This window comes from Rhinolophus hipposideros, assembly GCF_964194185.1.
Source record: "Rhinolophus hipposideros genome assembly, chromosome: 6".
In the NCBI taxonomy this organism is placed as follows: Eukaryota; Metazoa; Chordata; class Mammalia; order Chiroptera; family Rhinolophidae; genus Rhinolophus; species Rhinolophus hipposideros.
In genome coordinates, this window is record NC_138052.1 from 91,142,849 (window position 1) to 91,159,170 (window position 16,322).

Below are 16,322 nucleotides of genomic sequence, written 5' to 3' on the forward strand. Positions count from 1 at the left end.
TATTTTATTCTATGTTTCAGGTTCAACTGTCTGTATACCTCCCTGGATTCCTAAAACCTGAGCACACTTTCCCATCACTGGGTTGATATCAGACCATGCAGCGGAGATCAAGAGGACTTAATACTGGGCTTCTTCTGCTCCTGTCTCAAATCTTCCATGTTGGGATCAACAATATCCCACCTGTCACCCTAGCGACTTTGGCTCTCAACATCTGGTTCTTCCTGAGTCCTCTGAAGCCGCTGCAGAACTCCTGCCTGAGCGTGGAGAAATGTTACCAGCAGAAAGACTGGCAGCGCTTACTGCTTTCCCCGATTCACCATGCAGACGATTGGCATTTGTATTTCAATATGGTGTCTATGCTGTGGAAAGGAATGCATCTCGAAAGAAGACTAGGAAGTAAATGGTTTGCCTACATCATCGTCGCATTTTCCCTACTCACTGGAGTGGTGTACCTGTTCTTGGAACTTGCTGTTGCAGAATTTATGGGTGAACCTGGCTTCCGAAGGAATTGTGCTGTAGGTTTCTCAGGTAAGGCAGACAGAGTCCTAAGGTAGCATGCATAGCCGGTATGGCAGGCGTGCCTGCTGTCCTCTTACAAATCCTGGGTCTCTAGTTGGTGAGGGAACTGAATTCTGAGTGGTTCAAGGTTGCTGGGCGTTGGATTTTGGAGAGAGGAGGCCGACGGGAGCACAGGTGGGAAAAAGGTTTTGTTATGCATCGTTTACTCTTGGGTAGTTTGGACTATGGTCTGCTCAAAGGTAGTTTTGTAGGAGATGCAGTACTGGAAATATACACTGGCTCCATCATGGTGGGGCCAGGGAGAGACCCACAGGAGTGTGTGTGATAGGGAGCTCTCTAAGAAGACGAGTATGCCTCGGAATCACTTCTTTAAAATAAATGCATCACAGCCTACCATGGCACGCTCACCATGTTTTAGGAGCCATAATAGTCATTCTGCATAACTCATGCTGTTTAATTCATGTAACAGGTTCATAGGGAGCTGGCATCATCTTGGATTTGTAGGTGAGAAATCTAAGACGCAGAGAAGTAAGAAAACTAGCTCAGGCTTCCACACCTAGTAAGTGGTACAGCTGGGATTTGAACCCACTCTCCGTGACTTTAACCTTGTGTTGCGTTGTCGCTCACTTTTCCCTCTCACTAGTTCTTTTACTTTACATATATGTCATAGGACTGAAATTGCCATCAGGGCTTAAATTAGGTGTCCTAAAAATTAGAATATGAAGGGGAGGAAGGAAATAGTCCTAAAACAGAAGGGAATCTAATCCTTCCCTCTACTTTCCCTGCCATCCTGCCCCTTTCTTCTAAGGTGCACCTTCATGCATCTAATTGTGGGAGAAGAAAGAATATATTCTGCCTTCAACATTTCTTTCCATAGAGGTTAGACACATACACGTTATATAAACATGTTAGTTAGATACATTTTTTTAAATTGAGTTAAAATTCCCATGGCATAAATTAATGGTTTTGAAGTGTACAATTCAATGGCATTTAGTACCACTGCTGGTGTTTTATCCCCATTTTATGTGACATATATTTAGTAGCATTCAGAAAGTCTGTAGGAACTTCAATGTTAGGAAATAGCAGAAGGATGATTGTCTTAAACACCATCTTTGTACTGAAAGCCAGGCTGACTTGCAAGGAATGAGTATTTTTCAAAGCAAAAAAATTGGGTGTAATTGAATAATCATTTTCACTTTCAACTAGTTTTCTTTGCAAATGTTGATCATCTCCACATTTGGATTGTTGATATTTGTATGCTCTTTCTTCTCTTTTAGGAGTTTTGTTTGCTTTGAAAGTTCTTAACAACCATTATTGCCCTGGAGGTGTTGTCAACGTTTTGGGCTTTCCTGTACCCAACAGATTTGCTTGTTGGGCAGAACTTGTGGCCATTCATTTAATCTCGTCAGGGTAAGTGTTTACTCTTAGAGAATACAAATGAAGAACCTGATGTTCTGTGGAGAAGGAATTGCAATAACAATGAGGTCACCAATTTTGTTTGCAGTGAGATTTATTCTTTAATCATAAGGATAGAATCAGGCTTAATGGTTTTAATGTCAGACATTCGTGAGTTTGAATCCTGTTACCTACTTAGCTGTGTGATTTCGGGGTACTTGTCTTATCCGAGCTTTGGTTTTCTTCCCTTTTAAGTAGGAGTAAGAGAACCTGATATACAGATTTGAGGATCAACATTAATTAGCCCATCAATTAATTAATTTTAACAACAAGAATCCAAAGAGGCACATAGAAACCATGTAATTATAATGATAAAAAGGTATGTTGGTCCAGTGCTTTTGAGCTATTTTAGTTATGCATTGTCTTGGTGATAGAACTCGAAACAAAAGGCTTTACTCACAACCTTGACACATGAAATGGATCACCTCCGAACTGTTTTGGATTGAGAGGCAGCATAGGGCCCCATTCTCATCACCCTGTGTCACTGTGGCTGCACCACCACAGAACCCGAGGGCTCCAAGGAACACAGTTTCAGAACTGCTGATGTCTATGACTCCTTGACAGATTAGGACAAGGAAATTCAGGAAGTGAAGGGACTCATCAAACAGCTGCTGGTAGAGACCAGACTGGTGAGGATTCCAGCCCCGACTCCTGGTCCTGGTGCTCCTGCCGGAGGTCCTGTGCTTTTCCACTTTGGTCCCTTTCTCTGCTTGCTGTGAAGAAAAAGGAGGGTGAATTGTGTTATCTTCCCACCTCTTCCACCAGCTTCACTTCTCTTAATCTGTATATGGCAACCGGAAGCCCCATGGTTGGTTGGTTGATGTTTCCTGTGGGGATGTGGACACTGAAGAAGGGAGAGATTCAGGAAGATTCAGAAAGGAATCAGGATGATTTTTCTCACTGCTGTTCCTTTCAGACAGGCGTTTTTGTTTTGCTTCTGGTTTGTGTGGCTCTTGGGTGTTGTTCTTCACTTGAGAATATTCTCCTTGGGCTATATGTCAGCCTGGTAACCCTGAGACTTTCTTTAATGCTAATTTCCCATCATGGGCAGCATTGCCAGCTGGTCTGTAAAAGGCAGTGATATGGCCACTGAACGCCACTCATTTGCAACTGTATTGTTATTTTGTGACAGTTCCAGGGACAAAGCCTAACAAAATCTTCAAAGTTTTCTTTGAAAAACGGTCCGGTAATGTCTGTCCCTTATCTGAACAGCCCCCTCTATGCCTTGTCACTCACAGCTCTCTGACTTGCTTCTCAATGTGGAGGAGACACTCTCATATGTGACAGCAATACCCAACATTCATATGAAAATCGTTCCCTCTGGTACTTGAACTTTAATTCTATAATGAATCCTTTGAATAGCAGTGCCTTTAATATTCTCATGCAACTATTTCTAAAGACTCTCATCATGCATTTTATTATTTTTAGAGTACCCCCCTTCTTTACATGGTAAGGCATGGTTGTATTTTTATGCAATATGCTTATCCTGCGTGGAGAGACATGGGAATTAAGTGAAATTCCTTATCTTTGAAGTTCGAAAGAATAAATCTTTTGGTTTTTAAGATTTGGCTACTTGGAGTAAAAAGCTTCTGATATGCAACCATCTATTTATGCATGTGTCCAAATAAAGACTGAGCTACACACTGGTCCAGGAAACCTAAGAAGCAAGTGCTTCTTTGAGATGGATCTTGGAAGAATGGGAGAAACCAGAGCTCTCTTTGCTCTGCATTGTTACTCTCCTGGTGGTTGTCAATTAGAATTTTCATTGGGAAAACACTGTAAATCTTCAGAACAAAGCCTGCTTTATTGTTGGACTTAATGAGCTGCCCTTTGGGAGAAAAAAAAAAAAATCTGCCCACCCAACATTTGGTGGACCTCTGTGTTTTATGAAAGCTGTGGAATTAGTAATTTCCCGATTACAGAGTGTTGTGGAGGGAAGCCCCTCCACACAGCCAGCCACGAGGCATTGTGAGGGCTGTGGACTTGACCTGCACGGTGAAGTCATCACACCCCCTTCCTGATGCTCTTGCTTTTCACAGTACTTGTGTGGACCTTGTTTCCGTGATTGCTTTGCCTCACCTGATCTTCTCATTTCTGTGCATGTTCTGGAACCCTGGGAGGCAACTGGGTCTGTAAAGTGTCCCCGTGCCTGAGGTGGCCCAGGAGGGAGGGGTGCAGGCTACTTCAGGTGGCTGCCTTCTCACAGGCTTAGCTCCTGCTCCTCCTCACCTTCCACCCCGCCCCCTGGGGTTAATGGAAGGAAGGGGGATCTGAGGCCACCTGTGACTTTCTAGTCTAAGTTTCTAGCCCCAATTCTGAACTTGTGCAGTTTCTCTGATGAGCCTAAGGCTATCTAGTCTGAAAACTGAGGCTCAGAGAGATGACCATTATCCAGAGTAAGGAGCCACTCCGGGAGCGCGCTGTAGGACCGTGGTAAGTGTGAAAGGACCTGGGCGCCCATCCTGGCTGTAGGACCTCCGTCTGATTACACAGCCTCTCTGAGCCTCCTTGTCCTTATCTGTTAGGTGGGAATATTACTTACTTTCCTGGGTCATGTCATTTTGAAGGAGTCAAAGAAAGAAGTGAGCCCTATGAAAGTGCTTTATAAACCATACAGTACTTAACTCATCATTTTTATTATGCGATAAATCACCGAAAGTGTGCAATGTTCCCCAAAGGAATCATGCTTGATTTCGTTTTCTTCCTCAAAAGAATAAACTAGCTGTTATTTAATTTTGTTTGTTTGAGCTCTGTCTCTCCCCGTCCCTTGTTCCTACTTGACTTTTCCATCCTGAATGACAATCAGCAGTCGGAAAATTCCCGTGAGCTGCTCTTAAACACAAATTAAGCCAGGCCATGACTGATTTTGGACTCTAGGCGACTGTTTAGTCCAACATGGCAGTTCTGAAAACCTTAGCCACATTGGGTACCGCCTCACTGCTCATGTTTGAGGAGAGGAATTATTTTGACCCTGCGAAAAACTGCTTGGTTAGATTGATCAAATGAGAGAAAAGTAGATTTGATATGCTTTTTGCTCTTTCCAGTTTTTTAATTGTAAAAATTCTCAAACCTAAAGTTGCTGAACCATTTGAAATAAGTTGCAAACATCATGATAACTTCACCCTTAAAATCTTCAGCACACATCTCTAAAAAGTAAAGTTATTCCTTTGCATAATCACATTACTGTTGTCATACTGAAGAAAATTCATAGTAATTCCCCAGTGTTGCCAAGTAATTAATTGGTCCTTATTCAAATCTCCCAGTTTTCAAAATGTGTCTTATAACTTTTTTTCAGGGGGCGGGGCATGAAGTAGGGCCAGGATGCAGTCAAGGTTCACACCGTGCATTTGATTATTATATTTCTTTGTTCTCTTTTACTGTAAGGCAGCCTTTCCACCTTTGTACTTTTCCATGACATTGGACATTAATGTCATGGAAAATTTTTGAAGAGACTAGGTCTCCTGTTTTGTAGAATGTTCCACGTTCTAGATTTGTCTGCTGGTTTCTTTGTACGGTGATTTAACTTGTTTCTCTGATCTCTGCATTTCTGTAAACTGGAAGTTAGGTCTAAAGACTTCCACTGGGTTTTGGCAAGAATACTTCATGGGGAGATGCTGTAGACTCCGTATTACATCACATCAGAAAGGCTAATACCAGATTGTCATAATTAGGAGTTGTGAATTTAATCACTTGATTAAGATAGTCTCCCTTATGAGGGAACAGCTATCCCTTTATAATTAGCAAGTATTCCGTGGGGTTGATATCTGGACATCATGCAGACAGCTTGTTCTCAGTAACCTTTGTCCTTATGGTTTAGTATATATCTCCTGATCCTTATCCAAATTGGTTATTTCATGGTGTGCTGTGAAAGATGATTTTCTGATTCCATCGTTCCTTCTGCATTTACTACATGGGGTAAATCCAGGGTTGGAGGTTAATAGCCAAAGGCAAGGAATTTAGGAAGGGTAAGTGTTCTGTCAAGGGCAGATTTTGGTTTCTCGGGCTTGAAGCTTATTCAATTTTGTGGTTCCTCCTTAAGCAAGAAACACAAAATTAGAAACAGAAGTAAAAATTTTAAATGAGAAAAGAAAGCACAGCAATTTACACATTTTTAAGAGCTGACCAATACTATAAACATTACAAAATCCATAAAAATAATATTAACTCCCTGGCATGCCTCTGTAATATTTTCTCCCACAGGTTTTGCTGCATACTCTTTGATTTTTTCTTCATGTGACAATAATTTGGCAATAACGTTTCTGTAGAGAGAACAGCATGGTGCATCAAAATCAATTTTTTATTATTGAGAGTTTAGCAAAGCTTCTTTCACAACTTACTGTGTAAAGTTTTAGAATTGCCAGATTTGGTGGAACCTCTATTAAGGTATTTTTACATATGAGCTGTAAAATTAGAGGACTTTTCAAGTTTTCTTGTACAGTTTTCAAGTTTCTTGGCTGCTCTTTGAATTGAGTTGAGCGTCATCCGTGGTCTTTTGTGGCATAGTACAAGATTTATGTTTTCTTCATGCATACCGATAACCTTGTGCTGTGTTAACAAGGACAATTACCTTATTCTTCCGATTCGTTCTTCTTCAGTAATTGGATTACCAGAAACCCAAGAACTTATTCACTACTTCCATTTCCAGCTTTTGATATGATTTGAAAATATTTGAGAGCTACAAACACAGGAATTCTGATAAAGTGTGTTTTGCATGATTCTCAGAAAAGAAAAGGGAAGTGGATGGTGGATATATACTTTCATGTACTACATTATCTAGTCTATTCCTGATGGAGAATTTCTGTTGTCACTATGCTTTAATTATCAGGAACTGAATCTTCGACTTACAGTTTACCTGTGTGGTAATTGGAAGAATTTTCCAGACTCTGAGTTCTGATTCTAGCATGCTGACGCTGCCGGTGCTGGCTGCTTTCGCACTCTTGACAGGGCTGTAGGAGTTCCACATCTGTGCCTCCTGTTAAAATTCTAGTTAAGGACGCACAGTGGGTATTAAGAATATTTCTGGAAGCCACTTCTACACAGCAATGACTAACAGTGACTTAACCTGCATCAAAATGACTGTGAACCACATAAATAGGTCCCACTGAACCCAAACTTAGTATATGTTCAATTCGGCTTCTCTTTAGTTGAATCCCCAAAATGTCTGTGGCCACTCCATTGCCACCTGAGCTGGGAGGAGGTGTGATAGAGGGGAAGTTGGAGTGGAAAGAGATAGACGTTTTACCTGATTGTGGTTAAGATATCTCACTTTCACAAATTTTTCAAAAGAGGATGACCATGTGAACATGTCGCATGGATCCGTCCCACAGCTCTGAAGGATCCCTTAAAGTGAGGGGCCTGATGCTCCCTGAGCTTCTTAGCACATTCCCCAGTGGGTTCTGTGGAGAGGATTGTCCATGGTGGTGACTATGGGGAAGGGAAAGAAAGGAAACCGAAGAGGCCTGTAGACTGTGGGCAATGGAGGGATGGAGTGGAGGTTTTATCAAGTTTGAAAACAGAGAGCCCTGTGAATAGGAATTGGTATCAGAAGATAAGATGCGGAGTCTGTTTTACTGGTGAAATGGTCCAGAGCGTGTCTGTGGTGCTATGGAACTGAGGAATGGTGGAATAGAAGGTTATTGGAGTCAAGGGGTTGTAGGTTTAGCTGTTGGGCGGATTACCTGCACTGGCAGTGAGATAACCCAGGACAAGGAAGATAGATTATTCTAGAGTCCTCCATGGATGTTGGAAAATAATTCTATATGCAGATAATAGACAACATCTGTAGTAATTTCTCCTTGCTTCTGTAACTAATTACCACAAACTTGGTGGCTTAAAACTACTGAAATTTATTCCCTCGTGGTTTTGTAAGCTAAAAATCTGAACTCGGTGTCACTGGGCTGCAGTCAAGGGCCGTGGTCCCTCTGGAGGCTCTGGGGGAGAATCTGTTCCTGCCTCTTCCAGCTTCTGGTGGCTGCCCGCATTCCTGGGTTATGGCCGAATCACTTCAAACCCTCCGAGGCTCATCAGCTCCAAGTCGTTGTCCTTCAATCTAGTTGTGGAGGGCGCAGCTCAGCTCCAAGTCCAGTCGCTATTTTCAATCTTTAGTTGCAGGGGGTGCAGCCCACAATACCACGCGGGAATCGAACCAGCAATCTTGGTGTTGAGAGCTCACACTCTAACCAACTGAGCCATCCAGCTGCCCCTGACCTATCTTAACCTTTGGATGAACCTTTTACTCATACATAATTTTCTAATATCATGTATTGGTCATTTGGAAATATTAGTTCACTGATTATGCAGAATTTATAAATAATGACAAATTTAATTACATAATATCAAAATATCACATTTGTTAATATCTTCACCAATCTCATCAGAAATATCTTTAAAGTGTTGGGAAGCTGTCAAACTCAATGGTAGTTGGTAGAATTTTTCCAAAGTTCTAATTTTTACTTGAAAGCTCAGATTTATCACTGACAATCAATACCTTCAGTTTTTGGTTTTTGTGAAGGCTCACTTTGTCTTTGATAAAATGTGTGCCATTTTCCGTGTACGTAAGCATAGTCTGTCAGTTTTAAGTAAGCATGGTGGGGAGTGGTCCATGAAAACAGTGGCTCGTTCAGTTCGTCTCACAGCTCAGACAACCGCACTGGTGGTTCACCTGGAGAGAAACATTTTACTTTGAGATACAGCGGAAGTGCTTTATGCATATTTCCCATTTTGCCACGTAACGTATTAAAAAGATGTGTGCTGATATTGATAATTTTTTTAAATTAAGTATTTTACTGCTTCATCAAAGATATTCTTAAACAAAACTTCCACTTTTTTTGGTTTGTTTGTCTAACCGAGTGTGTGGCTGTGAGGAATACCACGGCGATTGGTGCTGTTTGGGGCCACTGCCTCGTCTGATTCATGCTAAGGTATCAACATTGGTACCCACCTTTGCTTCTGTGCCACCAGCACAGATGTCAACACAGCGAAACAGGCAAATAATGGCTTGATGTTGTTATGAAAATAGTTCTGACTCTGAGCATCTGGAAGGATCTCTGGGCCCTCCAGTAGTCCATGGAGCACACTTTGGAAATTGTGGCTCTAAACTCTCAGGCTACGTCTTGAGCCACTTGAAGGTTTCTTAGATTGTAGGAAAAGAGAGTTGCTGATGTGGAATCTGAACGACCTCTTCCAAGGGAGCTTCATGTAACCAGGGATCAGGGAGAGAGGGATGCAGTAGAACGTATGTGAAAATCTACGTGGCCACTGACGTTGCTAATTAACAATTGTCAGTGTGAACTCTTTGTCCAAAGGAGAATGGCTGCTTCTCTCTTCCTATGGAGATTGACTGTAAAACCTGCCTGTGTCCCATACGGGACAGAATTCATTGGGCTGCATGGAACTACCATGCTCCTTTGCGTTCTCTTCTTGTCTCTGCTTACATTTTATCATAAGATGCTTCTGATATATTTATCTAAAATGCAACCTATAGTTTTTCCGTCCCCAGTAGCACTGAGATGGGGAACGGGAAAGAAGAGGACAGTGAGTTCAGCAGGGTGTTACGTTTTGAAGTGGAGTCGACATCCATATGGATCTAGCTACAACGTAGAATGTTGGAGCTTTGCCTTGCAAATTAGGAAGGAGGATGGGGAATTACCGTTTAGAAGGGGACTGTCACACCATCTCTTGTTCCACTTGTTTGTCTAGTACTTTTCCACTCCACCGTCAAGAGGTGGCACTCCGAATTGGGTGGATTTGTGACTCGCTGTAACCAATAGACGGCAGCAAAAGTGCCACATTACTTCTGAGGCAGGCAGTTTCTTGCCTTGTGGGCTGAAACACTTGCCCCTGGAGTCCACGTAAGAAGCCCAACTGCCCTGAGTCCACCATGCTCCGAGGAAGAGCCCAGCCTCCAGTGGCGTCAACACCAAACATGTGAGTGAATGGCCTTTAGGTACGGCCTGGAGTCAGCCCGGCCTTGGCCTGGTGGAGCGGAGCCCGCTGCCCTCTTGCTGCTCCTTGTACGTTTCTGACCGACAGAGACTGAGGCAAAGGAAATGCTTGTTGTTTTATGCCACTACATTTGGGGAGATTTGTTCTGCAGCAGCTATCATGGCAACAGTGAGGCTAATGGAAAGGAAAGGAGGAAAGTAAAATGAAACGAAAAGAGTACTAAGGACAGTGTTTGGGGAGTGAGAATAGTTGAAGCACACGAGAGCAAAGGATAGAGGCTTGGTTGTCGGAGCCTGCCGACGAGACGAACAGTCCCTGGAAGGGGGAGCGGGAATGAAAAAAGAGACACACACACATATGATGATGCTGCAGGTCTCCAGTGATGCTGGAGGTCTCTAGTGATGCTGGAGCAATGATTTAATTACCTTTACCAATATATATACCCTATGGGTACGTGCAGTTTAACAATAACATGGGTGCATTACCTCAAGCAAAATAAATTTTTAACTTTTACACAGAAACTACAGAATCATCACAAAGTTTCCTAGTCATAATTATTATAGAAAAGAGACTACCAAAATATCATGATAGCCACCAGTTATCTGTGTCTGGGAAACCGGCCAGTTCCATCTCATTCCTTAGCAACTTGTAAACATTCTCAAGGTTTTTTACCTTAGAAGCTGAGACAAGTTAACTATATACTAGCCAGCTCACAAGGTTTCTGAGAAACAAGAAATCATGGCTCCCCACATATCCCCCTTTTTTATTTTAAAGCTGCAAAAATTTTCATACAGCAAAAAAGCAGGGTGACGGCGCCTGGCTTGGGCGTCTCAGGATAACCTTATCAACTTGCCCGTCATCGGTGTTCGTACTGTGCAATACAAGCCCTGTCTTAGGTGTTGAAAGGCTCCTTAAGACTTATCCGTCTTTGGCTAACCCGTCCCATTAGGCACAGGGGGGAGAGGGAATCAAGGTCTTGTTTTAAGTTTTAGTTGATAAATGTCAGCTCGCAACTCCAGCATTTGATTAATGAAATGCTTAATGAGGATGGGAAGTAGGCACAGAATCACACAGACACAGATGCTTAATGTTAGAAAAATCAAAATAGAATAAGTGAGATTTGGCATAGAAGGCATAGCATTCTTAAGAACATCAATAAATTTTGAAGCAGCCTGGGCAGCATCAAATTTCAATGGCTCAGCTTTTTTTATAATTTTAATTTTATTATGAAGCTGAAGCATATCTAGAGACACATTAGCATCATGCCAAATTCCTTGGAGATGTAAACGAACCCGATTCCAATTATATTGACTTTGATTATACTTTTTAGAAGTGACACATATCCAATGATATTCTGAATGACACTCCAAATGAGATCTAACTTTTAAACTCTGGATCACATCTCCCATATATTGAACTGTATCATAAAGGGCATTTACCTTTTGTTTTATTTTTACATCAACATTTTTTTGAATCTCTAAAGCCAAAGTAACATTTTTTGTAAGAGTATTAACATAATGAGCATTTTGAATAGTTTGAGAAAGAGCTACAGCTGCTGAAGCAGCAGTTGCAATAATAGTAACCAAAGCCGTAATTCCTGCAATCAAAAGTCCAACAAACCGTTTTTGTCTACTTAAGGCATACTCAATTTCTTTAAAAACTTGCAAACTTCTTTTTGCATACCAAGGTCCAGAAATATTAACAGGAAGCATAACAAATGAAGGTTGTTTAAGAACCATAACTTGAGTTTCCTGAGGTACCCAAGAAATACAATTTGCAAGAGAACAATTATTGTAAGATACATGAAACTGATTTTCCATAAAATTTACATTAACATGTCCAATTAATAATGCATAAGGAGAAGGAACACAAGCAGATACATTAACAGTTTTAGTGATATTAGACCAGTCTCTAGTTCCATCTTTTAAAACAGTTGCAGGAGTACAAGGAGTACCTGATTTACAAAACTCAACCATTTGAATAACCTCATCCATTACTCCCATCAGTTTCTATAAAGAATTTTGTTGATATTGTACATCAGAAATCCAGAGTCCAGCAATCAAGTCCCGAGCCCATCCTGGCTGATTACTCCTTGACCAGTCAATAATATATCTGTCCGTTCCAGGAATGTCATAACGAAAGGAAGCATTGCCTGGACAGTCTTTCCATGGAACAGTCTCTGTGTTTAATCTCAGTCTCTTATTTTTATGTGTCCATCAGCTGTTGCATTGTTGAGGGTCATCAGCATCATCAGTAGGTAGAGGGTCCACATGTCGCACCAATCTTTTTGGCAGCTACCGAGGGCTGTCTGCATCCTGTGGAATTATTTACAGGGGGATCCCCACCCCCGGGATTCCATGGACCGGTGTAAGCAATCAGGGGAGGTCTGGAAACGCTTTTTCCAGTATAAGGCACCTGGGGAGGTCCGAGACGACTCTCTCCCTCTTTGTTGACCTTAAGCCTCACTAGCTGTCCCTGAAGAATTTCTGTTTGTTGTGAAAGTGTATAAATTGGATCTGAAGGCTCTCTGCTCTCTTGAGCCGCAGCTACTACTGGGGGATATTTTTCACTATAATTTTTGGCTGCAGCCTCTTACAAGCCCTCTTGATCTTGCATATCTAAATTTTTCCGCTGTTCGTCAGGTAATTTCTGGCTAGCAAGCTCTTCATTATGCATATGAGCTTTACCCTGCATGGGAGCTCCCTCCCCCTCCTCTCCTTCCTCTGGAGAGGTGGCAGATACGGGAAGTTTCTCATTCCCTGCCTGTTTTACATTTTTTAATTTACAACTTTTATATCTAAGATTTAAACAGTCCCTGATTAATGCCCATAATCCGAATGTTTTTACCGGGACCCGCTGAGGTCCATGGGCAGTATAATAATCCTGCACTCTTTCTCTAACCTTTTTTCAAGTTTCCAGGCTGACGGTACCTTCATCTGGAAACCAAGGGCAAACTTTTTTTACAAATTCTAAAAATTTATCTAACTGTTCTCTGCTCACCCTGCTGCCACGGGCGGCGAGTAATTTTTTAAGTCCTCTAACATAAAGGTCCTTGCTGCTAGCGTGACCCATCTCTTTTCCCTAACCTCGGCCCTTTTTTCACACAATGAAAACAATAACTCACACACTCATTCGACCAAGGGGGACTGTGTCTCACTCACCGTGCATCCAATGAAATAAGCTCCTCTTTGCGAGCCGGGCCCTAGCCACACGGTGTTCCTCGCTGTTACCCCCGTGTCCAGGTCCCTGTTCGGGCGCCACTTGTCGGAGCCTGCCGACGAGACGAACAGTCCCTGGAAGGGGGAGCGGGAATGAAAAAAGAGACACACACACATATGATGATGCTGCAGGTCTCCAGTGATGCTGGAGGTCTCTAGTGATGCTGGAGCAATGATTTAATTACCTTTACCAATATATATACCCTATGGGTACGTGCAGTTTAACAATAACATGGGTGCATTACCTCAAGCAAAATAAATTTTTAACTTTTACACAGAAACTACAGAATCATCACAAAGTTTCCTAGTCATAATTATTATAGAAAAGAGACTACCAAAATATCATGATAGCCACCAGTTATCTGTGTCTGGGAAACCGGCCAGTTCCATCTCATTCCTTAGCAACTTGTAAACATTCTCAAGGTTTTTTACCTTAGAAGCTGAGACAAGTTAACTATATACTAGCCAGCTCACAAGGTTTCTGAGAAACAAGAAATCATGGCTCCCCACACTTGGTGATGGATCCATATAGAGACGAGGCACCGGGAGACCTGATGCCATCACCCATCAAGCAACAGGGCTGGAAAGCAGTGGTTTTCAGCTGTGGGTTCTAACCCTTCATGAGATCCTGAAATCGATTTAGTGTGTCACAAGCAGCATGAGAGAGAGAACACAGTATTAGTGTTAAATGTATATTATTTAACATATTATTAGCATATTAGCATTGCTAACATATTATTTAGCATATTATTTCAAGGAACTTTTCTTTGAGCTGTCTCTGTGTGTGTGTACTGGGTCAAGTCTAAAGTGCATGTTCATGGTGGGACACAGTACAACAGTTTTGAGAGGTGTTCCTTTAAAACACCTACTAGTTGCTTAAATTAGAGTTAAATATATGTGTAGGCTCAGTGTCATTTTAGTGGACAAGATAATTAGATTGCCAGTACTTTGGTGGCAGTGAGAACAGGTTGTGATCACAGATTTCTGCTGATTTATTGTCTTTCGTTAGAATGAGTGTTGTGTGTTCACAAGGCTCTCGAATGGCTGTGCCAGTTCTCGAGATATTACAGCTGTCTGTATACGGAGATGTGCGGTTAACAGCCTTAGACTTTCCCTAAATCAGAAATACTAATCCGTTATAAACAAAGTTATTAACAAAATCCTTTGAAAATTCATGGAGAAGGGGTTATCTGGAGCAAAGAAAACGAGGTGTAAAAGTTAACACATTTTCCCAAAGGTAAGCAAGTGTAACATTCTTTTCTAAACTTTTTAAATGTAGAAGCATTACCAACAGCTTAGTAGAAAAGAAAAAAATAACCAAGTGGATATAGGGTTAAGATCTATAAATGTCTAACCGCTACACTGGACACCTGAAACTAATACAAGATAATATTGAATGTCAACTATAATTGAAGAAAAAAATTTAAAAAGGTATAAAGTGAGGGTTTGTATAAATAATCAGGTGAGAAATATGTAAATCCGATGATACCCAAATGAATAGTCTTGAGGCAGAAAGCTTTAACAAGCTTTCTTGTTAAAGAAAGGTGAGAGCTCAAGGAGGACTGGTCTTCTCAGGGTTGGGGCAGTGTTGGGGCAGCTCATTGAGAGGAGAGAGGGCCTCTGTCTGGGGTTCATGGTTTTCAAGGATAGGTTAAGTTGTGTTTCAAGAAGTTATGCCAATTTATTGTGTCATTTGTGTCAGTATTTGCAGCACCAATTGGCCTGCATTGGGTGTCATCATTTAAAAAACTCTCTTTTAGTAGGTGTAATATGATGTTGCCAAGTTGTTTAGTGTGTGTACCGGTATGTGTATAGATACCGGTGTATATACAAATGTATTTGTTTATTTATTGTCCAGCTGAGCATTTTCTGACAGAAAACCATTTTCAGCACTGGTTTTCTGTCTCTATGGCACAATCACATTGTGTTTCTCTGTATCTAGTGGGACTGTTGCATTTTTCTAATAAGCTTGAATGATGGCAGGTGTATGTATAGAATTGATACTCACCCTTTGTTTTATTTCACGGAAACATGTTTTCACAGCCTATAAAAAAGTTCAGTTTGAATCAGCATTCCAAGACTGTGGAGCAGATTTGGTGAAGTAGGGGGAATTTTTCTCCTGCATTCGTCACTTGTCCATTCATACGTTTCCTCCCTCCTATCTTTACAGGCTCCCAGAAAAGAAAGTTATATGAGTCTTCTAAGAGAGTTAGTTCATTTGTCTGTCTCCCAGGAGGGCTCACACTTGAAGAGAACTCAAGGTGAGAGCAAAGCAGTGATTCCCTGGAGTTAGATTTTATGAGATGAGAATGAGAAATTTGGAGGCAGGGAACTTTCCTTCCCCGTGGGATTGGAACTCTTTCAGGGAAAAGGGGTGTGTAAGTCATCTCTGACTTTGGGGCCCAAGCCTGTGCACAGAGAGGACACCCAGCCCTGTCCATCTGGACAAAGTGACCAGCCGTTCCTGACAGCTGTAGGAAGGACTTCAAGCTGAACAGGTGTGTTGAGAACAGAAAAGACAATTTTATCTGACTATTGAATTTTCTTCAGTTATTCTCTGTGAAGAGATTTAGTATAATAATTTATTTTAGAAATGGTTAAATTACATAAATAAACTGAAACAAAAGTAGTAGCTAAATGAAAGTTCAACCTAAGTTCCCAGCTCCTAATTGAAAGAACAACGTATTCATTATAGCAAGGTGAAAACATAGATGTATGATGAAGAAAACAAATTGCCCATCATCTCCCTACCAGAGATAACTGCTATTAGCATTGTGCTATCACACACCCCTACCCTCATGCACAATTATATTTTCTACCATTTCACTTCATTTGTTATACACACAGTTCTTCAGAAGCCTCGGTTTTAATGGCTGCGTCATGATACCTGTTGTTTGCTTCCTTTTATTTTTTCAGTCACTGATTTTCACATACCTAATTTTACACACTGATTTTACTACCTAATCATTTAAATTACAAGTGACGATGTCTGTCAGAACATTATTTGCAAATCTTGGCTCCCAGGTCTGAATATGTCTGTGGAGAAGATTCCCAGACATAGAATCATGGATTAAGGGTTTGAACTATTTTCATGGTTCTTTGTACTTATTACCAATTTACTGTCTATAAGATACAGTCCACCAACAGCATATGAAAGTGCCAACTTGGGCCGGCCCGGTGGCTCAG

At 41.4% G+C, this 16,322-nt stretch overlaps 1 protein-coding gene across 3 annotated transcripts in view; it reads left to right on the top strand.

The window, feature by feature from the left end:
- RHBDD1 (rhomboid domain containing 1) overlaps positions 1–16,322 on the top strand; it is a 117,585-nt gene that overhangs the window by 23,461 nt on the left and 77,802 nt on the right. For all 3 annotated transcript variants that reach the window (XR_013993551.1, XM_081052080.1, XM_081052081.1), the window contains exons 2-3: positions 21–528; positions 1,797–1,929. Coding sequence is in view for 2 of the 3 variants with exons in the window: in XM_081052080.1 (XP_080908206.1) it covers positions 96–528; positions 1,797–1,929 (566 nt within the window). In the remaining variant the exon portion in view is untranslated. The remainder of the gene's footprint in view (positions 1–20; positions 529–1,796; positions 1,930–16,322) is intronic.